Source organism: Melanotaenia boesemani, chromosome 14, assembly GCF_017639745.1.
Source record: "Melanotaenia boesemani isolate fMelBoe1 chromosome 14, fMelBoe1.pri, whole genome shotgun sequence".
Lineage (NCBI taxonomy): Eukaryota > Metazoa > Chordata > Actinopteri > Atheriniformes > Melanotaeniidae > Melanotaenia > Melanotaenia boesemani.
In genome coordinates, this window is record NC_055695.1 from 25,562,402 (window position 1) to 25,587,327 (window position 24,926).

At 39.7% G+C, this 24,926-nt stretch overlaps 3 protein-coding genes across 5 annotated transcripts; 2 read left to right on the forward strand and 1 right to left on the reverse strand.

The window, feature by feature from the left end:
* The first annotated feature begins 5,394 nt into the window (after positions 1-5,394).
* echdc2 (enoyl CoA hydratase domain containing 2) lies at positions 5,395-11,178 on the forward strand. 3 transcript variants are annotated; one of them, XM_042005824.1, is made up of 12 exons: positions 5,395-5,584; positions 5,615-5,775; positions 7,054-7,121; positions 7,195-7,282; positions 7,372-7,458; positions 7,552-7,644; positions 9,382-9,438; positions 9,544-9,606; positions 9,682-9,806; positions 10,624-10,674; positions 10,765-10,812; positions 10,950-11,178. In XM_042005824.1, the coding sequence occupies exons 1-12, from the start codon at positions 5,553-5,555 to the stop codon at positions 11,025-11,027; spliced, it is 951 nt and encodes a 316-aa protein (XP_041861758.1). In that variant the 5' UTR covers positions 5,395-5,552; the 3' UTR covers positions 11,028-11,178. The 3 variants fall into 3 exon arrangements, with proteins under 3 accessions (XP_041861758.1, XP_041861759.1, XP_041861757.1); XM_042005825.1 differs by having other exon boundaries at positions 5,395-5,580; positions 5,611-5,775; XM_042005823.1 differs by having other exon boundaries at positions 5,395-5,775.
* Positions 11,179-12,221: 1,043 nt separating this feature from the next.
* Positions 12,222-21,946, reverse strand: zyg11 (zyg-11 homolog (C. elegans)). The gene is made up of 18 exons (XM_042005822.1): positions 21,502-21,946; positions 21,215-21,380; positions 20,332-20,543; positions 19,916-20,233; positions 19,701-19,814; positions 19,481-19,597; positions 19,187-19,327; positions 18,918-19,094; positions 17,254-17,318; positions 16,963-17,062; positions 16,814-16,864; positions 16,552-16,713; positions 16,323-16,370; positions 16,020-16,217; positions 15,872-15,924; positions 15,431-15,528; positions 13,107-13,301; positions 12,222-13,013 (listed from the first exon to the last, which is right to left on the reverse strand). Exons 1-17 carry the CDS (start codon positions 21,523-21,525, stop codon positions 13,117-13,119), a joined length of 2,229 nt encoding a protein of 742 aa, XP_041861756.1. The 5' UTR covers positions 21,526-21,946; the 3' UTR covers positions 12,222-13,013; positions 13,107-13,116.
* A 77-nt stretch (positions 21,947-22,023) lies between these two features.
* Positions 22,024-24,507, forward strand: LOC121652805 (cytochrome c oxidase assembly factor 7). Its single transcript, XM_042005828.1, has 3 exons — positions 22,024-22,367; positions 22,460-22,600; positions 23,846-24,507. The coding sequence occupies exons 1-3, from the start codon at positions 22,262-22,264 to the stop codon at positions 24,289-24,291; spliced, it is 693 nt and encodes a 230-aa protein (XP_041861762.1). The 5' UTR covers positions 22,024-22,261; the 3' UTR covers positions 24,292-24,507.
* The last annotated feature ends 419 nt before the right edge of the window (positions 24,508-24,926 follow it).

Below are 24,926 nucleotides of genomic sequence, written 5' to 3' on the forward strand. Positions count from 1 at the left end.
TTCCATTCTGGGGTCAGAAGTGCTTTAAGGATTAATAAAGGATGAAAGGATTGTTAGATGATTACACAGACAAGAAATTAAAAAAGATTAGCTCCATAAAATGAACTTGATTTGTTGGGCTGTTCTTTAGATGTTTTTTTCTTTTCTGAAATATTGTACAGTTCTGCTTCTTCTAAAACCTGTACACATGAAACAATCTGAAGAAGGTAAATCTTTTAAATTCTTGCTTCTCACTGACAAGCAACCGGTGGCAAGCAGAGACAAAGCAGACAAAGCCTCATAACGGTTCACATGGATAGCAATATTACAGTACTGACACAGACATCCTTTCATTTTGGAGCTGCAATGGTCAGGCATGGTTATCTATCTCTTGTCTGATATACTATTATAGAAGTAAAGCTCCAGCGAGTGCAGAGCCGCCTGGAGAAAAATGAGCCTATTTGATCAGTGTCGGTTTCTCTTGGCCCGTCTGCTCCCTCTGTCATGGGTTTTACTGCCTAAATGGCTTCGCTGGATCGTGTTTGCAGATAACTGCCTTGGTAAAGCCTGGCCATCAGAATCATTAATGTAACTTTCCTTCCTGACAGCTCCAAATGGTGTCAGCTTCCAGAGGAGGGGGCACTTAGTGTGTGTGTGTGCATGTGCATGAATGTGCATAAGTTCATAGATTGTTACATGTCAAGGGTACATCATTCTTCAGGTTTTGTCTCGTATGATCATGTATAGCATGTGAGTAATCTTAATGGCTGTTTTTTGTTTTCATGTTTGTGTGTATATGTGTGTGTGTGTGTGTGTGTAGAGTGTAGAGACCAGGCTGAGCAGTGAAACATCTTTATTTTTTAATAGGGTTAGGGTTAGGCTCAGTGTCATCTGTCCTCTGCCAGACAGCATGTCTGATCCCAAATCTAAAGGGAGGTTCAGTGCTGCCATTGGGGGCGTCACCTTTGCTTTTCATCTATTACCCCCATGTTTAGGACTTCTTTGGTGGGATTGCTGGACTGAATAATGGTGAGTGAAACTATCGACTAGCAGCAGATTTTTACTCAGCATCGGCTGAGTTCTGTTGCAATACTTTTTTTTATAAAGCTGTAATTCTTCCCTTCCCTTTTCTCCTGATGGCTCAGTATGGTCGTAACTCTTCTCCCACTGTGCCCCATCTTTCAGGCTACGAGCCTGATGGTTTTTTTTCAGCACATAACCAGCTCCATCATCCTAATGTAATTTAACCCAGAGCACAGTCATCTATCAGTCAGTCTTGACTGCCTCTGTGTACTCTGTGCTGAATTTATGGGCGTGTGATCTGGGGAAAGAAAGTTGATTAAACATGAAGAGACAGAACGCAGAAATATTATATTTTATTTATGGCCTGTAAGAGGTCAGAAGAGGAGTCATCAGAAACTGGTCAAATACTGTACATGGTGTCTTTTGTGTAGTAATGTGCATGGAACATTTACACTACTAAAGCCATGTGTCAACCCTAAATACTCCTGACTTTTCTATTTCAGGTGACTACCTTTAGAATATGTGTGGTTTTGATTAATGCATTTCCCAGCTTGACAAGAGAGTTTTTTGGCATTAAATAAAGAAACTCTGCATTTCACTGGGACTAGTTTCAGTGGAATAATCCAAATTTGTTCACTTTTATTGATAGAAGGTAAGATTGCATATTTGGTGTTAGTAAAAATACAGTAGTGTTGGGCACAGAAACATCTTAGCGGCTCATGGATGGATTAACATGACATTTTGCATGTGCACATGCATGAATGTGCATGGGTGTTCAGGTGGGATGTTTTAGGATGTCAAAATTATCCAGAGATAATATTAATCCACTCCACCCTGCTTTTATGCACTTAAAGTGATATTAATGGGCTCGTAACTGCACCCCCTGTCTGTGTCCTGCCCTTTCTTACACACATGTACAATCTCCTTCAATATTCACCCTGCTTTATCATTTTTTCCATCATTTTTGTTTCCATTGCATCCAAAAATGTGCCTACAAATAAAGCAGCATTCATAATAATTGTTTTCTTTCAAGGTTTTGTAGATAAATGACATTTTTAAAAAGACTGAGCTGAGTGTTTTTATAGATGTATGTGGAGCAAAAGCCCAGTGTTCAGACTCAGCTTGCCAAACACAATCATGTGTTAGTATCATCAGATACAAAGGTCAAAAACATTGCACTTGCCCTGAGCAGATCACTGTGCCATCTTACTTTTGACAGATATCTTGGAAGATGAGCACCACTCACTCTCTGTGACTCATGCGCGACATCGTACCCTGTCACCAGGCCTCACTGTTCAAACTAAGCCCTGGGCTTTGATGAGGCTGAGAATGGGTGTCTATCTGAGGCAGTGTACACACACACACACACACACACACCTGCTTCTGATAAAAGTAGATGATGAGACGGAGGCTGAGAGGGAGACTCTTTTTTTATGAGCTCATGTGTCTCTAGAGAAGCCTGTTATTGACTCTGACAAGTGTGGAAGGTGAAACCAAACAGAGGTCCATGGTGAAACAAAAGAAGAAACAGCAGGACAGAGCTTCAGTCCCTATGTTCAGCCTTCTGATACAAGGATGACCTCTACAGGATTGGAGGGGGAAAGCTGCATGGGATCAGGTAAAGACTGGGGAATAAAAGAAATTTGGCAGCAAAGAAAAACACTAATCTGAACAACTAACTTCTTATGATTTTATCCTTATTGATGGGAGTAATTGTTTAGTTGGCTTGTATTTATCTTGGAGATCAGTCCTGGTGTGATGCGTGTTCAGGTATCTTGTCCTGTTTTAAGCTGTCTGCGTCAGTCAGAGTCCATCAAGCTTAGCTTCTGTCACTCACCCACTCTCACACTCAAACTGCTAGCGTCATCTTCCATCCGCTGCCTGTTTCAAGACACACACAAAAAGACAAACGAAAACCTGCCAGGCATCAAATCTGAACAACCTGTTCTTCTCTTGATCCTTCAGGTAATGTTTCCACCTCAGTGCAACACAACCCACAGGCTAATCCTAATCTCTCTCTTCTATTACCTCAAGGGATGCTGATCACAGATAACATTTATAATTAAATGTCTTGTCTTACTATCTTTCCCACTTTTTTATTGAACCTGTGTCTTTACAGTGGTAACATTTCTGAGTCAAAATGTATGTTAAGAATACCTCTGTGCAGTTATGAACATAATCTCATTTTCACTTTATCCATATAATCTTGATTTGACACCTGCCAGACACACACAGCCACATACACTACACCCTTTGCATCCATCTCATCAATTTAAAAATCCAGTTCCAATAAAGGTGGGGCTTTTCTTAAATTTTACCCTTATTTATACGTTTATGTCCAAGAGTGACATGTCCACAATACATACAATACAACATAACAGTCTTATAAAAGTGCTGAATAAATTAATATAAAGGTTACTAAAAACAGGAACAGAATTTCAGTGTTTAAAATACAACAACTTGCCCATTAAAAAAAAGATATGTCCAGCACCTGGACCTTTTTCTATAAAGTTATACAGTTTTAGATTCAGTGTGGGGTTTTCATTGTCCTGCTGAAATATGCAAGGCCTTCCTTGAAAGATGCTGTCTGTATGGAAATAATATATGTTGCCTTAAAACCTGTATAAACCCTCCAACATAGATGGTTCCTTTTTCGGATGTGCAAATTTTCCAGTTCCAACGACATTTATGCATCATGCCATTTGCCAGAGGCAGGCTTTTAAAGTTAGTGCTCATTCAGTCAGAAAGTCCTTCGCCTCTTTAGTTCAGAGGATGCAGACTCTGTGATATTTAAAAGGGTATTTCAAATTTTTTTTTTGAGTGTGATCACAGAATACTTTCACACTTTGTGTCAGTCCATTTTAAATGATTTTGGACCAGAGAAGATGGTGGTGATAGATCATGTTCACATATCCTTCATCTTTGCTTGATGGAGTTTTAACCTCTTTGTGGTACAGCTGTAGTCACAGAAGGTGATTTCTCAAACTGTTTTCAAGCTCATGCAATCATTACCATGAGAGAAATGAAGATCATGACCAGAAGGTTTTGCAGATTGCTGAACGTCTGCCCATTTTTACTTGTAGAGACTCTACCTCTGTAAAGCGCTGTTTTTATACCCAAATATGTCAAAGATTGGTACCTGTAAAGCTAATATGTATATATACAACATGCCCCTCCAGCTGTTTCTCTTCAGTAGAATCTACATTTGTATCCTGTAAAGTAAGTAGGTAAATGTTTATTTACACAGCACCTTTCAAAATAAAAATCACAAAGTAGATCACAAAAACAAATAAAACTAAGTAAGTTTAAAAAGATGTGTTTTTAGCTGCTTGTTGTGTTGCTCCATTCCATTGTTTTTTGAGACAAATTGCTGCCATCAAATTCAATTTAAGCTAATATTTATCATGACACAGTAAAATGTCTAACTTTTAACATCTCAGGGTTTTTGTGCTCTATTTTGTATAGAATATCGGTTTATACTTTCAAATCCCTAAATTCGGATGTTACATTTTACTGTGTTTTCAGAATTAAATTTTTTACATCCCAGTTGCAAAATTAATAGGACTTATCAGCCAAAGTAGCGTCACTGTTAATCACATAAAGATGAAGAAGTCAGAAAGCAATAAAAATTACTCTGAAAACTTCTGATCAAAAATAATAATAAAAAAATAATTAAAAAATTAAAATAATGATGATAAAAAATGATTGACAACTGGCCCACTTCTATCACGTGCATGCAAATCTACGCTCAGACTCGGCTCTCTCTTTATCTGAAGCTGTTGTGCCATGAGAGCCACTGTCTTACTGCATGGTTGCATAACTTGTGAAGACTTGCTCAATAATGCATAGTCAGACTAGACATAAACAGCTTCACGGAAAAATCTTATCTCAACAAGCTGCTCTGTCTAGACTGGACACACCAGAGGCATGGCATCAAATACTTATTCATCCTATAGGGACCAAAGTCTGTTTGCAGGAGTACAATGTGAAAATTCAGCTTCTTTTTGAGGAACACAGGTGTGTCCACATATAAATTATTCAAGGGGATTCAGATTATTGTCAGGTTTAAGTTTACGATAGAGTTGTGTGTTTCTTTGTGTGTTTAAGAGACAGAGGTTAGACTGAGGAAATGCAAAATAAATAAACAATCTCAAATTCTATCATTTGATTTTCTTTGAAGGAAATGGTGACTGTATCTGTTTGACCAAAAATTTGCACTCTATGAACAACTCAAAGAAATCCAAAAATTTCCAAATTTTAAGGCTTAAATGTTTAAATATTGTCATTAAATTTTAACTTGAGTGTTTTCTGTCTTGTTTGAGCCATTCTTGCACTTTGCCACTGCTGGATTCAGAGTCAGACCAGGAGGCCAAGTCCCTCCTCTTACAGGAAGAAACCTCCACCAAACTTCCTGCTAAACGTTGCTTTGCAATCACCAAAATAAAAATCCCCTGAAGAAGAAGAAGAACAACTTCCTGCTGTCTGGCTCCCAACTTTGCTCCGCTCTCATCCTGCTTTCTGGAGGTCAAACGCAAAAGTAGAGGGCCAGGATGACAACTCTGTTTTGCAGACTGGCAGCGCAGAGTTGCCGGATGAATCTGCGCGAATCGCACCGCCGAACCGCCCACGTGACCATTCGGGACGGAGCGCGACTTGTTGGCCGAGGCGGCCGCTTTCTGACGGCGCACACTGCCGCTAACAGCCGCAGCCAGAGCACACAGGCGGCTGATCGCGCAGAGGTGGACCTGAAGCGGTTAGAGGGGGAAGACGAGGGTAGGGACGCATTTGGAGCTCAAGACTTCTACTTTCAAATCCTGTTTTTCCTGTTAAAATGTCAAATGTATATACGTTCTAATAAAAAACAGGCTGTATTCCCACAGGTGATGAGACCCATCTAAATTATCTTTAGATCTAAATTATCTTTAGAAAAGACTTGTGTTTATTTCTCTGGAGAAGTCATGAAGCATCAGAATTTACAAAGTCTCTGTTGAAGAATCTGTACCTAAAACCATATTATAAACAAGGATCTTAAACTTTCCTTTGGTTTTTCTTCCTCTTACTATTTTTAGCTAAAATCTATTTTTATTTTACTTTTTTAAACTACAGAATTATTATTATCATTGATAGTGATGATAATAATAATTTATTTAAGGTTTTTTTCTGTATAGACTTAATATTTCAATGCAAATGTAAAGATTATTGTTTCTAAATGAATGAATTGATAAATAGTATTTCATAGTTATCGCTTTTTTCAAACTGAGCTATTTTAGTTGGAGCTAGATTATTGTTTTAAAGAATGAATTAATATTTTTTGTCTTTTAGTTAGCTAGGAATTGAGGCAGTCCCAGTCAAGTTGGCAGCATAAAACAAGAAACCGTTTCATATTAAAAAAAAGAATTCCAAATATTATTGCAAGACACAGAATTATTTACACCCTTTACCAATTAAATCCAACACAAATTTTTACGTCCAGTTATAAAGTTATGTAAAAGAACAATAATTTTCCATCCATTTTCTGTATGAGGAGCCTAAATGAGGAGCATTCTTTCTGTGTGAATCACTGCAGCACCTAGCAGTTTTCTTCAGGGTAATTTTTAAAATACTCTTAAAGGTGTGTAAACAAAGCTTTGTCTCATACCATGCATCAGGATCTTCAAAGCAGACAGCAGTTGTATCCAGCTTTAAGCGAGAAGGATAATAGACAAGTGGAAAACATTCAGCATAACTCTCTATCTATCCAGGACTGGACATCTCCTTAAGTTTATTCCAAGATCAGACTTTGTAATGCTCAGAAATGACGAAAAACCAGATTAATCTCAGACCCCACATGCCTCAGTTTGCATGTTAAATGTTACCATTAAAGATGGTACAATTTGAAAAAGACGGAACAAGTATGGCTTGTTTGGGAAGGTTGTATGACCGTGAGATCTGTTGACAAGCTCTGATTAGACACGTTGCCATGGCAACAGGAAGTAATACTTGCATCTTTATCTCTGTTATTAATTTCTTCTTGCTGTCCTCTCGGTGCCCTTATTATCTTTCTAACATCAGGCATCGTTGAAGTTATGATGTGCCGACATAAAGCAAGAAATGCTCTCGGCCATGTGTTTGTGTCACAGGTAAGCATGCCTCTACAGCTGACACACACACATGTTTACATGCACACAGTGACTGAGTCCTGTGTGTGTTCAGATGAAGGAGCTGGTGTCCACTCTGTCCAGAGACTCTGCAGTGCGAGTTGTTATCTTCAGGAGTTTAGTACCAGGAGTTTTCTGTGCAGGTGAGAGGTCTCATTTACATCTGAAACATACCAGAAAACCTGTTTCTGTATGAGGTGATAATTTGTGTGTGTCATGTGTGTGTACATAGGTGCTGACCTAAAAGAGAGAGCTCTGATGAACAACACTGAGTCTGATCTGTTTGTTCACGGCCTGCGCTCCCTCATGACTCAAATAGGTAGAAAGAGAATCGATAGATAAATGGGCTCATGTTAATATGTGTGTACAGACAGTTGTGGACTTTCCTCACTGTGTGTCAATGCCTTGGCAGCATCGTTGCCCACGCCGACCATCGCGGCGATGGACGGCACTGCCCTCGGAGGTGGACTGGAGCTCGCCTTGGCCTGTGACCTCCGCACCGCTGGTGAGTGACTTCACCTGTCAATCCAGAGCAGGAGGAGGCTGCTTTACGCTTGAGTCACGTCTTTGTTCTTCATTCAGGTGATGTTAATTCGCTTGGAAAGGTGATGTCATGTTCGCTTTGCATCCGTCACATGTCCAGTCATATAAGATCAGCGGCGAGTTGAAACAGGGTGGTGGAGGATAGCAGCGCTTAGGGTCATTTCTGCAGACTGACAGCTCTTGTTTTTGCAGTACTGTAGATCAGAGCAGAGCTTTTCAGTTCAGGCGGTCCCTGAGTCTTTAGCTAGTTGTTTTTTTCTAATGAAATTTTAAAGAAAGGCTTGAAAATTGTTTTAATTTTTCCTAATTGGAACATGGAACTTATGAACTCTAACTGGAATAAACCATTACTTTAGGGTAGTGTTTCTCAAACTTTGTACTCCCTGTGGAATAATTCTTTAGCCTAGTACCGCCAGTTTTGGTTAGAAGTAGAGATAAACAACAAGGTGCTATCAGTGCCAGATTTATTCAGTTATGGAGTGAAAATATTCAAGTTTTCCCGCAACTCATTAAAAAATGTTTTTTTTTTTAAACTATGTATTTACAATTTTTTTTCATCGTTTACCAAACAGCTAAAAACAGCTGCAGGCTAGCATGCCACATCCAACAGATACTTCGATGTTGGTTTATCAGCCGACAAAGGTGCAGATTTTAGTTTTTCCGCTGCATTTTTGTCCATCATTGTTTCTGCCTGCAGGCAGGATGAGGTCTTCCGTGATGGTGAGGGTTTTTTTTTGGCATTAGCCTTGAGCAAAGACACCACATCAGAAGCCTCCAGGGCTTTTGATGATGAGGTGGAGGCGTTTCCCATTGTGTCTTGTGTTGACATAAATTCAGCAAATTTCCTCCTTTAAAAAAAAACTCAAACGGCTTAAAAACATGACAACGAACTTTCTAGAGAGACGCCACCAGAGATGCGCTGGCTTCGTGCTGCTGTTGGATAGTTTCTCCCCACATAAGAAACATATTGCCTTGGGTGGATGTAAATCCAAATTAAAACATTTTTGCCTAAATACCAACAGAATTTTATTTGTCACCTTATTTGGCAGCTGACTCCGTTTTCAGCAGCATCGCTGCTACACTTCAGCCATGTTTCACGTTTCCATGCTGACAAGTGATTGACAGGTGATGTTATCTGGTATGAGCCAGAATGTGTAAAAAATCCTGGTGTGTAGGTGACATGGGTTGAGGTGACATGGATGAATTAAACTGAATATAAAATTTAGAAAATGTAGTTTACAACTATTTTTGTTTTTTGTCTATTTTCTCTTGTATCTCCTGTACTGTCTCCAAGTAATCAAAAGAGTTGTTTACCCTCATTTGACAAACAGTGCTTTAGAACATATTAAAGGCTGAACTGGATGTCTTATATATGATAAAAGTTTGCATTAGTAATTTAAGCGAGGCATTTTAAAGGTGTGTGTTTTCCACCTGTGGGACTATTTTTCTCTTGATGAGTGTGTGGGGACTAATGATAGCCATCTGCCCAGCTGTTTGTGCAGATGATTCTGTGTGTGATTGGTTGTGTTAGGCATGGGAGCTCTGTGATTGGTCAAACCTGGACCAGCTAGGTGAGCAGGTGTTTGGGTCTGCTGCTCTGACAGAAGCATCAGTCAGACTTTGCACCTTCCTGAGCTTAATGACACTCAGCAGCATAGACCTTCAACTGCCCTTCTCTCTCTCTTTGTGTGTGTTTCAGCATATTCTGCACAGATGGGTCTGATTGAGACGACACGGGGGCTGCTCCCAGGGGCCGGTAAGACAAACAGAGGTCACAGAATTGACCCTGGACTGCATTGATTCTTTAGGTTGAGCGATGAAGCAGCTGTGAGAGTTCACCTTGACGTGGTTTGTCCTGCAGGGGGCAGTCAGCGGCTGCCGCGGATGGTTGGCATCACTCTGGCCAAGGAGCTCATATTCACAGGTGGTGATACAGAAACACAAGTGGCAAAAAATTACAAAATGGCTTTGTGTATAACTCTGTCTCTGTCTACCTCAGGTAGGCGTTTGGGGGGGGAGACTGCTTTGGAGATGGGGCTGGTAAACAGAGCTGTACAACAGAACCAGACAGGAGATGCTGCCTACGGAGAGGCGCTCAGCCTGGCTAGAGAGATACTGCCCCAGGTAGGATGTAAACACTCAATTTTCTCATTGTGATAAAGCCTAGACACTAATATATCGTCTCTCTTCCTTCAGACAAGCATCTGCTCTCTATCTCATCTCTTCTCCCTCTTTTCATTCGTCCTGGTGTTTTCTTCCCACCTTCCCCTTGCTTTTCTCTTCTCTCCCTCCAGGCCTCTGTCACTCCAGATATCTTTCACTCCAGCTCCGATGCTCCCAGTCAGTGGGGCCAGAGTGGCAGTCAAGTGGAGAAGTGGACCACATATAGCAAAGCTCACACATTCACAGCAAATTCAGTGTGGATTGAGTGACAGATTGAAGTGAACGAGAGTGAGGTGGAGGCGATGATAGCTTTTTGATCTTTTTGTCGTTGCGGCTGTTGTCTTCCACTTGCCTGATGTTTGGTTGTGGTGGAAGCAGGCTAATCAGGATTGCTCAGAGGTCCATCCCTACATTACAAGACATGTAACCCCTCCAAGAAATTCCAAAAATGTGCTGGGGCATTGCCTGAACTGCTCCCTCTCACCCCAAAGGAGCATTTTCATTTGGTGCCTGAGCTCCAGCCTAGCTCCAGAGAAAACTTAATTTTTGTGACCCGTAGTTTCAGTCTCATGATCATCACTGCTGATGTTGCTATTTTACCCCAAATCATGAGGAAGATCCCAAGATATTTAAACACCTTCCTTGATTCAGCAGTAAATAACGATCCGGTCCATGACTATGCGAAGTAGGAGCTTCATGGTGATGGCTATAACAGCTGGTGTATAATGTGTATGTGTATAATCAGCTTCTTATGCTCTTTTTTTTCTCCGATGCCCAGGCTCCTATTGCTGTGCGGATGGCAAAGGAGGCAATGAATAGAGGAATTGAGGTACTTTGTTAATCACAGATCTTCAGTGTTTTTTATTTTTTGTAATTCATTACACAAGTAAAAGCAGTGACTTTTATTTTTCTCTTCCAGGTTGACATTAGTTCAGCAATGGCAATAGAGAGGATGTGTTACGCTCGGGTAAGAGGTGTTTCCAGAACTCTGTGAAGATTCCCGGGTCAGGAATTTTCCTTTGGCCTAAATCTCTATGTAAAATATGTGGATGATTGAGCAGATGATTTGATGCTGCCGCTGCTTAACTCTCCATCACATTTCAGGTCATCCCCACGCGGGACAGACAGGAGGGCATGGCAGCCTTCATCGAGAAGAGACCTCCACGATACACTGGAGAATAAATGTGTCGCACTCACATGACTACATGTATGCTCTATACACTCTGTAAACTCATGCCAGACTCTTACCATCTATTGATTTTCCCCAGTGTCCGTGCGTTAGTTTAGGTTGTTTGCTTTTGTGACAGTCAGCCAATAAAGGTTAGAATATTTACTTTTTCTTCTTACTTTATTACATTCTGCTTTTTATGGCTGAACAAAAAAGCCACACAAGTGTCATCTCCAGTTTATGGCAATGTACATTCTTTATTTCCTAACTTGAAAACATGAGCAGCAACATGGCGCAAACATACAGTATCAGGACGTCTTGCATTTTCCATTTGAATTAAATTCCTTGTAAAAAACTGGCCTTCTGTTTTAATTCCCAGTGACATTTACTTGGTCAAATTAATTTGTTGGAGAGGAAAAAAAAACAGTTATGTTCTCTAGTCTTTGTTTAAACTGTGGATTAATCTGGGAGACATACATAAATACCAAGCTCACATAAGAGATTTCAGAAAATAATAAAACCATAATTCACTGAGATGTGATGTAGAGTACCATTTTGTAGCCAAATGTATTCATCTCCATCTACATACATCTCATCATTTTAACAAGCCTTCCCTGATCTAACATTACCTCAGGGTCACAGTCTTATTAAAACTTTTTAAAGAGAAGTTGGTATTGATTGCAAAGAAAATGCTAGCAGGGGGCTTAAGAGCAGAAAAAGGAAAATGTGGGCATCAGGGTTGTCTTCTCTGGACAGTCTTCTATAACAGCTTAATATCACACGGCTGCTAATTTTCCACTTTATCATGACTCTTAAAACAGAAGACATACAATAGAATAATTTCCATGCCACCAATTCAAACATTTCTGAACAATGCCTATTTCTCTCTAGTCTATTATGTACAAATTACATACACTCTTGTAGATTCAGCTACTTGTACAAACGTACATACACACGATCACACCGAAGTGCTGTCTCTGTCTTTAAGACTGACACATTGAGATGCAGAGCGAACATAATATATACACAAATTTCTCAAAGAGAAAACAGTTGAGACTCTACATTATATCTAACATGACTATGCTGCCCACCATTTATGTTCTGGAGAGTGCATTGTGCACTAACCCAGTCAAAACAGACCGTGGTACGCAACCTATCATGTAAATTCTGCTTGAGTTTTCTGTGCTGCTGGTTTTTTGCCACTGACATGAGTGATTTAGAGCTGCACAATGTTCAGCAAAGACCAATACACTGGAGATTTTCAGACTTCTAATATAGTCTGGGTTTCTGATGTAATGTTGGGAACATTTGAACCCACTGACACACCCTTGGCAAGTTGTCTGTCACATCATATCAAAGGCATTAGCAGATAGAAGACGAAGGAAAGAGGGGAGCAACAGTAGTTTTGAGGACCCATTCAGTGAACAGAGCACTGCTATAAACATAAGCAGACGTTCCTAAAATGAATATAAGCAGCATTCAGACTAGCATGCTTGAGCTCACAGCAGTGTCATGCATACATTTAAAGATTAATCAACCAGAGCATTTGGCAACATTATGAGCACAGCAGGGAACTGGCCCTCAGCTCAGCTATTGGGGTTCAATCCCAGTCTGAGATTTCCAAGTGTGAACTAGCATGTTTTTGGTACAAAAAAACAAGAAAAAAAAAAAAAGAAAGAAAGAAAACAAAACAAACAAAAAAAACATCTTGATACCAAAGTCAGCAAGCACAAAAATACTCCAAATTTAGCTTAACAGACCAACAGCTTATCATAATTTCAGATCTTAATTGAAGGATTTGCACACAAATATTTGTTTTGAAACAAACACAAAGGAAATAAATAAAGTTAGTGTGTGTGTGCAAAGAATTGCAACGCCTCCGTCCTTTACTCTTTTAAGTGTACGTTTGTGAAATATACATTTACAATCGCACACATGCACGTCCTCTCACTGTGGTGGGAACCAGACTTGTGTCCTCTTCTTGAGGAGGGAGCATCATTCTGAAACAGAAGATGTTAAAGGATTAAATCTCTTAAACTGTTCTTAGTCCAAGATAGAAAATGTAAATACGACTCGTGCTCATGAGCTTTTACCTCTGTGGCGTTAATGTGGTGGTGGCCGGCGGCTCGTGTGTGCAGGTTGACCTGTTCTGGCTCTGTGGCGTTGAAGACTCTCCAGAATGCTTTCAGCCAGCAGTTTGACGTCTCTGTGGGTCTGTGGATGTGCATGAACATGCTCCAGCTGCTGCAGACCGCCCTCCTCCAACAACATGCTGCAGTAGCGTGAAGCTGCAGACAGTGGAAAGGAGAGGTATCCAAAAGTTTTCATGATAGCACTTGTACTGACCAAAAAAAACCAAACAACATGCTGATTCCCCTGTATTTTAACAAAATCTTCCTGCAACTTCCCTCCGTACCTCCATCCTGTCAGTGACAGGTGAATGGTTCAGATGTATTGCAGAATGGGTGCACTCTAAGAGCAGCGTGTGCTTTTGATGATCCAAAATGTTTTGCATGTGAAACATATTGTATGTTGACAATCAATCAGCTTAAAAGGTGAGAAGGCTTATCTTCAGAGTTGAGTCGTTACTCCTTCAGTAAGCCTGTTCAACACCGGTAAAGTGTAAAAAGCACACTGATAAGCTGGTATTAACGGGTGTGTATGTACTGTAGGATATGAATCTTTAAATGATTCGATTAATGCTGGTCTTACACCAGAAGACTTTTAAAAGATTTGCAAAAGACTCTAGAAAACCACCAGCTCACATCTAAAGACAAATGTTTAGAGTTTTAAGCCTCAGCCTAGTTTCAGACTGAGATTTGATAAAGACTGTGAATCACTTTTTAAAAGACTAGATTCTTATAGCATTTTTTGTGATATGTTGGACAGTTGATATCAAACAGGGCTGATCTGCCCACAGCAAAGCAAACAAGGGGAGAGTTTCCCTCCAGGAGGGAATTACACATTATTAAGTGTGCCTTTGCATCTCCACCAGGATTTACACCGACTCATCAGAATCTGGAGAGATGAATGAGTTTTCTATTCTTCTCTCATTTGTTAGATCATGATACTGTAACACATAATTGATCCACAGCAGACATTTACTTCTTAATAACCATCCGCTTCTCTTTCTGGACGATCCACCGTTGTTCGTCTTTTTTTTTTTTGTTGTCCATTTTTGCTGTTGTTCTGACTGTCGGGATTCCTGTTTCTGCTTTTGTCAGAGCTCATCTATTGGTTGTTGATCGTGTTTCATCACTGCGTGATCTATAATCTGATGTGATTATAAAACAATTATTTGACTCCTTTATACTTTTAAAAGCAAAGTATTTGATTTTACCCATTATGAATTTACTTCCAATATCTATTTTGATTAAATAAATGGAAGTGATTCGGCATTTCATCTTGAAGCTTGAAGCATTTATCCCAGCACTGCAACATACCATCAGGGAAAATATGCCTGTAGCAGGATTCTTGAAGTAAATAAATGCAAAGTTGAGCATATTCTCAATCACTAACATAAATAACAAACTTATAACCAACATTATACTGCTTTGTACTATTAACAATATAACCCTTCAACCAAATAAAACAGTTTAAGTTTTACTGTGAAGCACAGCTTTTGTGAATTTATTATAAAATATCTCAGCTCCAAAGTGCGCAACATTCTCAATATGGACATAAATCCTTGGCAAGAAAAGATCTAATGGAGTTTGGGATTTGTTTTGGTTTTTCTCTGTGGAAACTTTGCCATTGCTTGCTCGGTGGTCCTCTGGTTGGCAACAGCTACAAGTATGGGATTTTCTTACCACTCCAAGTGGAAACATGTAACATGATATCTGACTTTTGTCATGTTCCCAAAATATTTAAGTTTAGTTTGACACAACTTGCATATACTGTGGCTCTTGTCCAGGTACTTTTCTTCATCTTTATAGTAGCCAAAATATTTCCACACGCTAGCTTTTAATGCAGAAAGTGCTGGGTTGATTTTACGCTCATACACTCACCACTTGTACACTGACACACAGTGACCTGCTTTAATTTGTGGAAATCTTGGCTCCCTTTTGATATTTTTCCAACTCAAATTTACATACAAAAAACCCCTAGAACTGTGTGATTCATGATTCATGATTTAGGACCTTCCACTTACTTGTTGCGCTTACTTTAGAGCACGAATGTGTCTGCAAGGTTTGCTCCCTGTTTGTACAGTAGTGTTATAGATTTACCTTTTTCAAGAACTATTTTTATCTTCTACAGTTCCATAAAACAAACAGGCACTTGTTCACATCAGCTGTTGCTCTTCTGTATGTAAATGCAAAGTTTTAAAATCCAGTACATTTGTTCTGATTTTGTGCAGATGTAAATGCAGCCTCTCTGGAGTAGTACCGCCACATGTGTGTGTCTGTGTGTGTCTTACCATTCTTGCTGCACACATGCTGCATGGCCCAGGCTGCCCACAACTGGACACCAGGGGTATGAAAACACTCCAGTAGGGGAAAGAAGGGGTTAAATGACCTGAAAAGGGAGACAAAGACAGTATATTTGATCTTTTCATCTCAGTGTCAGTTGTTTCAGGTTGTGTCCTACAATTTTATGACAGGGTTTTAAGGTTAATTCTTTTCTATTATTTTTCATTTTGGTGTTTAAAAAAATGTTGTGAGGGCATTTAGGGACTCAACTTTAACTCTGCTGCATCTCAAATGGATCTCTTTATTTCATGTATTTATTTGATGGCTTCAGTCACCAGTTTTATTAATATAGATGACATATAAGTCTTGTATACAGTTTAAAATATGTTATAAAATAGTGTATCTGGAATATTTTTTTTAATAACAGTCATGTGCAACTTTCATCTTACCTGTAGGCCACCATTTCACTCTCTGGCGGAGGCCACTTCATGATGACCGCATGCTAGAGACACACAAACATATTACAGTCAACACAACTATGGAAATCACCGAGTGTGGATGTAACCAAGTTATGAGCATGTTTGTGTTTTTTTCTACCAGCTGTTCAAGCAGTGAGGACCGAAGACTGGGGCTTAGTGTCCAGGCCTCCTCCCCTCTTGACGTCAGATGTGCAAGGATGCCCGCTGCAAAGTAGCTGACCTCCACCTCCGGGCTGTGCAGCAGAGTGCTGATGTGATCCAGAAAGCCCTGCACCATCAGCTCTTCGTGTAGCTCCCCAACCTCTGCTATGTTGTTCTGCACAGCAAACAGGGGAGAAGCAATCCTGGTGTGTAAATGCAGTTACTCCAGTCAACATTCAAAGTTAAAAACAAACAAAAAAATAAAAAGCAGGAAACTCACCAGAAGACCGAGAACCTTCTGCTGAATGGAGGATTCATTGGGGAAAGACTGTAGAGAGGGTGGATAGCAGGGGAATGTACACATATAAAACAACAATGAGTCAGAAAGCCTTAAAGGTTTACATATATGTAATAATAGTCAAAATCACTAAATTATGAGTGATGATTCATTTCCAGAATTCAGCTCCAGGCTGTTCATGCTCCATGTTCATGTAGATATTTCTGTGTACCTCCAGAACTTTGATGAACAGATCCAGCCCCTGGTTCTCGATGAAATGGCGGCAGGTTGTAGGTGATTCGTCTGTGAGGTTCCAGAGTGCGCTCAGTGTAAATTTGAGGGTTGCGTCCACCACGCCCTGAGTTGCCTTCTGTCGCACAATGTGGAGCAGTTGCTGCAGCCAGAGAGAGAGAGACAGATAAAGTATTTGTGATGAAAATTCACCTCTTTTTCTGGTAAATGTATCAGTAAAGGGAGAAATCATGCAAACATACCTTCACTATGAACAGCTCTGCTCCCAGCTGGGCTGTCTGCTCTGTGGACAACTGCAAAGAGAAAAAGAAAAATCAGCATTTTCAAATAGCAGATTGTTTAAAATCCATGGAAACCAGGTAATCTCACATAAACAAAACACCAATCAAACCTTAGCAGCCAGTATGGAAATGATGGCGACAGCCATTCTCTGCATGTTCTGGTCTTCGTGGTTGCAGAGCCACTGCATCACTAGTTTAGCTGCTTCAAACCTTTAAAGCAGAAAAAATTTGGATTTTTAAATTATGCTTTTGACAGAAGCATCAAAATTATTCATCATACTGAGGCACATTTATAGATTTTTTTACTTTTAGGGTTTTTCTTATTGTATTTTTGAAACATTTGTTTCAGGTACATAAACAGAGGACAGAAATTTGTATGTAACAAAATATGTGTTTTTCACCTGTTGAATGGAACCTCTTGCAAAATGCGATCGCTGCACAGAGACAGTAGGCAGTTCTTCTGCAGCTAAGGGAGAAGAAAGCAAAGCTTAGTTGCGAAACCTGAAAAATATCCGTTGATAGGGCCTCAGTTGACTGATAAAGCAATTATCCAATCAGCTCTGTTCAAGTGAAGAGGTGCAAATATAAGGAAAAAGTGCAAAATACAGTAGAAGTTTTGTTCAAAAGTTAATATATGTGGAATTCTTATGGTGCAACTTTTACTGTATAACTTAAGGATTGCTTTAATAATAAAAAAAAAAATCTTTATTCTTACTGCACAAATACATCAATTAGTTACTAATTCAAAGATCCCAGAATTAAGTTGCAATGTGAAACAGGAAATCCTTATATTACAAATAAAATACAAAGATAACTTTAGCACTGTACCATTTTATAATTGTTTTTATCTCATTAGAAAACAAAAAAGGAAGCATCTTTTGTCTGGTTATGGGAAGTCCCTGTAATGGATAACCTCTCTCCCCAAGCTGCAGGCTTCTATCACTACCTCCTTTAACAAAGCCAAACCCACAGCAATTGCCAACTTCATTAACTGCAGTTACATGTACAACAAGCTATGTTTATACCTTGACCTGGCCACTTAACTGGACCACTGTCCGTGTGATAATGTACATGCACAGAAAGGTAACTGAGTAATTCACCCAAAAATGTCAATATGCAAAAAAACATCCTAAACATTCTGGTACTTCTGAGAGAGAGCATCATACGTTAAGTGTAGCTGAATTCACTGCATAGATGTTGTTTTTTAAGTTACTTGAAAGGTTTTTTCCCAATAATGCTGCTATTATAAAAAAATAGGGATTGATCAGAGCAAAGCAGCAGTATGGAAATGCTTTACAACCACAGCTTGACACAATCTTAATGTGCTGCTTTTCTGTCCCAATTCTGACCCATTTAGTTGTTTGACAAACAGTAAAATATCTGAATGAAAGCGGATCTTTGTTTAAAATTCAGTTGTGTTAATATATGCATATTTTAATGTTTTCACAAAAAGATGCAGGAACTTTGGAGCTTGTACAGTGCATCCAGGTTTGTATGAGTAACGTTGAGCAAGATAGTAAATGCAGGAGTTATTTCACCACCAACTGCATGATCTAAGTGTGTTAGTTCCGTTTTGAGAGCTCCAGTTTTGCACAATTTCGGCTGGACTGACATGTTTACATGCATTTCAAAAGTTTGGTTTTGGTGGGACTAACACAATTATTTGTTTTCCCTAAGGTCATAAAAATGTGATGACCGATTCAGAAGTGTTAGGTTCTTTCTTCAAACATCTGCAGATACACAAATGGTAGAAAAAATATCTCTACTGACTACAACCTCAACAGGGAAAAATAAAGTATCAATTTCTTGTTATATTGTTTTGAAGAACAAATTTTAAACCATTTAATTTATTTTTCTGTTGTTTATTCTCTGTGTTATAATGCCCATTGTGTGTGTGTAATATATATATATATATATGTATATATATATATATATATACATATATATATAAAAATAAAGAGATGGTTGAATTGGGAAAGGGAAAATTGAGTCATTTTGTACCTCAAAAAGAAAAATCTCCATAAATGGAATTAGTGGCATACTACTGTGCTAAGTTTAAAGCTACCTGCTGGTGGTTGGGAAAAGTCCTCATGGCCTCCAGTAGAAGCTGAGTGACGGTACTCAGCAATCGAACTGGCATTCCTGCTGCTAGGTCCTGCTTCGTCAGGTTGAACACACATGCGCTAGCTGCCAGCTGGACATTTAGAGTTGCTGGGTGATTCTTCATACCCAAAACTACCAGCTGGGAAAAAAAAACAAAGAAAATAGTATATATGACATCACTGATATTGCTTTCTAAGAGAGAGAGAGAGAGAGAGAAAAACATTAGTTTACCTTTAGGATGTCAGGCCTTGGTTTTTCCATGACATGGGTCAGGCTGAACAGGTGAAATAGAGCTTCTCTCACAAAACCCTCCCTCTCACTGTACCGCCGCAGTGCCTCACAGATCTGAGTCTCATTAGCTTCTCCTGTTACCTGTTCACACACACACACACACACACACACACACACACACACACACACACACACACACACACACACACACACACACACACACACACACACACAGGGTTAGCATAGAAAACTACAGTTTTTAATGTAATTTTATCTGTGTGTGTTTATTCCTACCTTTAGATTTCCTTCTCCAGAAAGGAAGTCAGAAAAACCAGCATCTGTGGCCAGAAGTCCTACAAACGTCATACCTGGTCTCTCCTCAACAAACACCTTAACAGCTGCATCTGTCACCTGCAACATTTAAAAAACATGAGAAGAAACTTGACTCTGAAGTATGTGCTTTACATTTGAGTTGCAAGAGAATTGAGGAACTGGTACAATCCCAGAGACACACCTGTTTCCTCCCAGAGACATCGAGGGAAACGAGAGCAGGCAGGATCCGCGGCTGCGCGAGCAGCTGACGAGCCACGTCTGAGGTAAACTGCTTATCATCGCTAATGTCCAGGTGCTGCGTTGACAGGGTTTCACACGTACAAACAAGCACGGATATAAACGGACATAAACATATTTTTGAGGCAACACTAAACTAAACTCCATCTTTTCACTGACCTGCAATACATTCAACTGGCCTATGACTCCCAGCAGCTGAGTAGTGCTCATCTCTAGCCTCTTCAGCTGATGCAGCGTTAGTGAGCGCAGCCGCTCCTTCAGGCCCAGCAGTGGAGTAAGGTTGGTTATCGAAGTGTTGGAGAGGTCGAGACTTTCCAGCCGAGGCAGAGAACACACATCAACTAGCCCAGAATCATAAAAGTCTACATTAGCAAGAGAGAGAGAGCGCAGGCCCTGTAGGGAGCTGAACTGATACCAGATTGGTTCTTCCAGAGAGGACATGGTGAGACCGGTTAAGACAAGTCGCTGGAGGGATTCCTGAAAAAAAATAAAATAAAAAAAAAAACATTTAAAATTATACATAATGCTGAGAGATGAGGGGGTGGTTCGGGTCACACAATCTGACAAGTTTGTACCTGACAATATTTATTGGTGGCAAGTCCCTGCAGAATATCAGGAATGGTTAGGTCCGCATTGACCCTGGCAGCATCCAGCTCCAGAAGTCTGTGAGGGCATAAGGCTTTCTTGAAGGCCTCTGCAGAGATCCGTGCAGTACGGACACAGGCTCTTCTCAGCCTCAAGTATTCGCAGTTCCTAAACACACCCACTGTGCTGTCATTCAACAGACCTGTGGTGGGATAAACTTGTGTCAAGGTTCATCTTTGGGATTTACACAGCACTGAAAAAGAGTTGCACAATGCTGTCTCTGGTAAGCTTTGACAACGATGTGGTTTATGACATAATAACTAAGGCAGATACAAGCATATTATTTTACTCTTTTGTAGGTTAGGGAAGAAGCTACCTAGAACAGGCATAGAAGTTGAGGAGATGCAGATGATAAATCCCTCTGAACAGTCTTACATTACTCTGGCAATATTAAGAAAACTGTAAACACGAGCAGACCTTTCTCTAAACAAGACACAAAACATACACTAGGTAGTAGCTGATGCATTAACACCACAAAAATGATAAAAATGTAACTATTTGAAAACAACACCAAGCCTATGACTATGAGATTATAATCTAGAGGTAGGATTAGGTTTTTCTTTGAGTTAATTCATAAAAAATAAATAAAAAATAGTTCAGAAAATACTGATTGATGAAGGAAATCATACTCAAAGACCCCTAGATCTCATAGTCATTGTTTCCCTTGCAATTTTCAGACAAGCTACACTAATTGAGGTTAAACAAAACATTATAAACATTTTGGTTTCCATTAATATGAAGATTCTGAGCACTTGACTGCAGTGTTTATGCATTGCCAACAATGAACTTCTGTCTTTAGAGTACCAGGTTTACCTTCAGTGGCCATCTTGGCTAGCAGCTGGTCTGCTAGCTCCTGTGGGAAGAGTACAGCCTCCCTGAAGCACAAGGATCCATCTGGGCGCTTCACGCAGAAATACTCCAGGTTTTGGCTCACATAGGTGAGACACAGGTCAGTCAGAGCCGCTGGAGCCGCATCATCCTGAAAACAGAAATAGCTGTTGGTATAGCTGGATTTCATGCAGCTTCCTTAGGTCTTATTAAGAAGCATGATCGCAATACTTTATTACATATCATTACATGAAACCAAAGCTGTGCCTTACCGTGTTTAGGAAACTGCAGGCCATGGCTATGGTTAAAAGAAAAACTGTGGTTTTAGCTTATACAACAGAGACTGGTGTCGATATCAGCACGAAGGACTGTAACTTTGCTTCGTTGTTGTCATGGGCTGATTCCGAAGTTTGCAATGTTGACCTGACTGGACTGAGGTGAAGCTAACTGGTACGACAGTAGCCAGGAGGAGAGGACGAGATGTGACAACCAACGAATGTTAGCGGAGAACGAAAGAAACCAGCTAGCTCACTTGTTGTCGCCTCGGTGCTGGAAAATCACTCCCGATGCAAAAATGTCGAAAACTGTCGGCTGTTGATGAATTCATATCGACCAATTATTCTTTCGACGAAAACCGTGGACTGAATAACCAATTGGTTGAAGTAGTATTCACGGTTGGGAGCTATTTCGACTGGTCAGACAGACAGTAAACAAAGGTCACAGCACAGGAAGTACATTACAAGAGGGCTGGACTACGGAAGCCCGCAGAGGAGGGTTGCGAAACCAGGAAGAGATAATCTGGAGACAAGTGTGTTCGTGTTCTTCTGATATTCAAGGAGAAGCAATTATTTGAGTGACCGTAGTGCGCTTCCATAACAACTTCACGGCGTACGGCAGCCATATTGAGTTTTTAAGTCAAGGAAATCTTGTGCAACGCTCACACTATTCCTCATTCACCAAGGTCAAGCAGCACTGGATGTGGGAGGATCTCTAACACATGGGACTGTTGCGCGGGTGTGCAAAAGCTGAGACATGGCTGGACTTATAAACTTTGAAGATGAAAATGAAGTAAAGCAGTTTTTGGATAACTTGGGAGTGGAATACAGTTTTCAGTGCTACAAAGAGAAGGACCCTGAAGGTGAAACTCCTGCGCTGTTCGCAGATTAGTGGTGCTAAAACAATGACACCAGTTAAATGACTAGTTCTTAAAATTTGACTTTTTTTTTCTAGGGTGCCAAAGGCTTGCCGACTATTTGGAAGGAGTGAAGAAAAACTATGATTCTGCAGCACATGTACTCAAACACAATTGTGAGACTAATGGACATGGAGAGAGCTGCTATAAACTGGGAGCTTACCATGTCACAGGCAAAGGTAGCAGTTTTTATCTTCTATTTCCTGTCACTTTTCATATCTCCTAGATTTCTAGAGGAAATTATTGCACTTTCTATTGTTTAATCAGCTTATGAACTGCTGAGACTGTCATTGCATCTTGTGTTAGACAAAGTGGGGCAACTGTTACTGTTCAAATGTATAAAGATTAATGTTAGAACCAAAATACTTATTTTACATTTCAAGATAATTTAGTTAAGTCTAAATTTAACATTAAAGATTAATTGTTTTATTATGGTTCTGTAAGAACATATTTGATGAACGTGTCATTTTGTAATATTAAGTTTAAAACAGTTTTGAGTTTATGCTTTCAATTAAATAAAGGTGCGTGAAGTGATATAGGCTCAATTAATCAGATTGAAGCCAGAGACATTGGAAGCAACTTTTTATCCTGTCAGTTTAGTAAAATTTTCTATTTCCTCCAAAACATTTTAAATTAAGAACTTGTCTCATACACGTTTTAAATACTAGTTGCTAGGCTGGCTTTAAAATTACTTGAATGCAACAGAGTCTGTAAATGTTTAGGAAGTGAGGCATTAATGGAGTTTTAGGAGAGGAATATTGTCCTAGTCCTGTCCATCTTTTGACCTTTGTTGTTGTCCCCTGTGCACAGAGATTCCTCCTGATTTTCTGAAGTTTTTAATAATATTATATACTGCAGAAGATGGGATCCTCAAAGTCTTCACAATTTTACAGAGAGGCACTTCTTTCTGAAATTGTTAACTTTTTGGAGATGCAGTTTATTACAGACAGGTGAACCTCTGCCATCTTTACATCTGAGAGACTCTTCCTCTCTGAAATGCTCTTATACCCATTCATTTTACTGACTTATTGCCAATTAACCTAATTATCTGTCAAATGCTCCTCCAGTTGTTTTTGATTTCAAACTTTGTTTGATTTGTTCAAACTTTGTAATGCGTTGCTGCCATCATGATAACACTTACTTAATATTATCCATGAAAAGGTAAAATGTCTCAATTTCTGGTATGTAGTTTATGTTAATTTGGAAATAAAATATGGGTTTATGAGATCTGCAAATCATTACATTCTGTTCGTTTACATTTTACAGAGAATCCCAACGTTTTTGGAATTGGAGTTGTAGTAACTGCCTTACACAACTTAGAAATTCAGATCAATTTTCTATCTGTGTGCATCTATTTACCTTATACCCCTACAGAACAGACAACATATCTGTGCAAAGTTCTCAGTCTGAAATGTTTCCAACAGGTGGAGTTACAGAGTGTCTGAAGACGGCTTACTCCTGCTTTTTGCGCTCCTGCAACACTGGTGGAAAGAAGTCTGTAGATGCCTGCCATAACGTTGGTCTGTTGAGCCATGATGGGCGAGCCATGGAGGGAGGGCCCGACCTAGCAGTAGCTCGACAGTACTATGAGAAAGCCTGTAATGGCGGCTTTGCTCCCTCCTGCTTTAACCTCAGTGCCTTGTTCATTGAGGGCAATTCTAAAGGCATGGCACCAAATATGACTCTGGCTTTAAAATATGCCAACAAGGCTTGTGAGCTGGGACATGTGTGGGGCTGCGCCAATGCAAGCCGGATGTACAAACTCGGGGACGGTACAGAGAAGGATGAGAATAAGGCAGAGGAGCTGAAGAATCGAGCAAGACAGCTGCATGGTTTAGAAAAGGAGCGGCAGCTTAAATTTGGGGAGTGATAAACTTGAATAAATAATCACTGTTTGGTTCATTTTGATGTTTTGTTTGCTTGATCAAACAAAACCTAAAAAGGACCTCAGCGATTCAAAGGTTGGTGATGTATTAGTTTTAAAGTAATATGATGAAGTGTTTTGCCTGTAAATGGTAAGAATTTGGAACAGGCTTTTATTTGTAGTGCTTCAAAAAGGTAAACGCAATAAATTAATCTCAAACGATGTGCTATTAATAGTCATTAGTTCAATTAATGTGTATATAAATGATAAATATGACACAAGAACATAAGATAAAAATAAAGTAGTGCTAAGGTGGAATACATTTAAAACATGAAAAATGAAAAACTACATTTCACCAATGATGATTGTCTAAATCTGAACACTATGATGTAGAACAGAGGTCTCCAACCCTGGTTCTCAATTCCTACTATCTTGCAGGTCTTGGATGTCTCCCTGCTGCAACACACCTGATTCAAATTAAACAGCTCTCTGACAAGCTCTGCACAGGTCTGCTAATGAGCTAATAATTTGAATCAGGTCTGTTGAAGCAGGGAGGCGTCTAAGACCTGCAGGGTATTGGGCCTTGAGGACCAGAGTTGGGGACCTCTGATTTGGAGGACTGTTTAGACAAGTTGTAATTA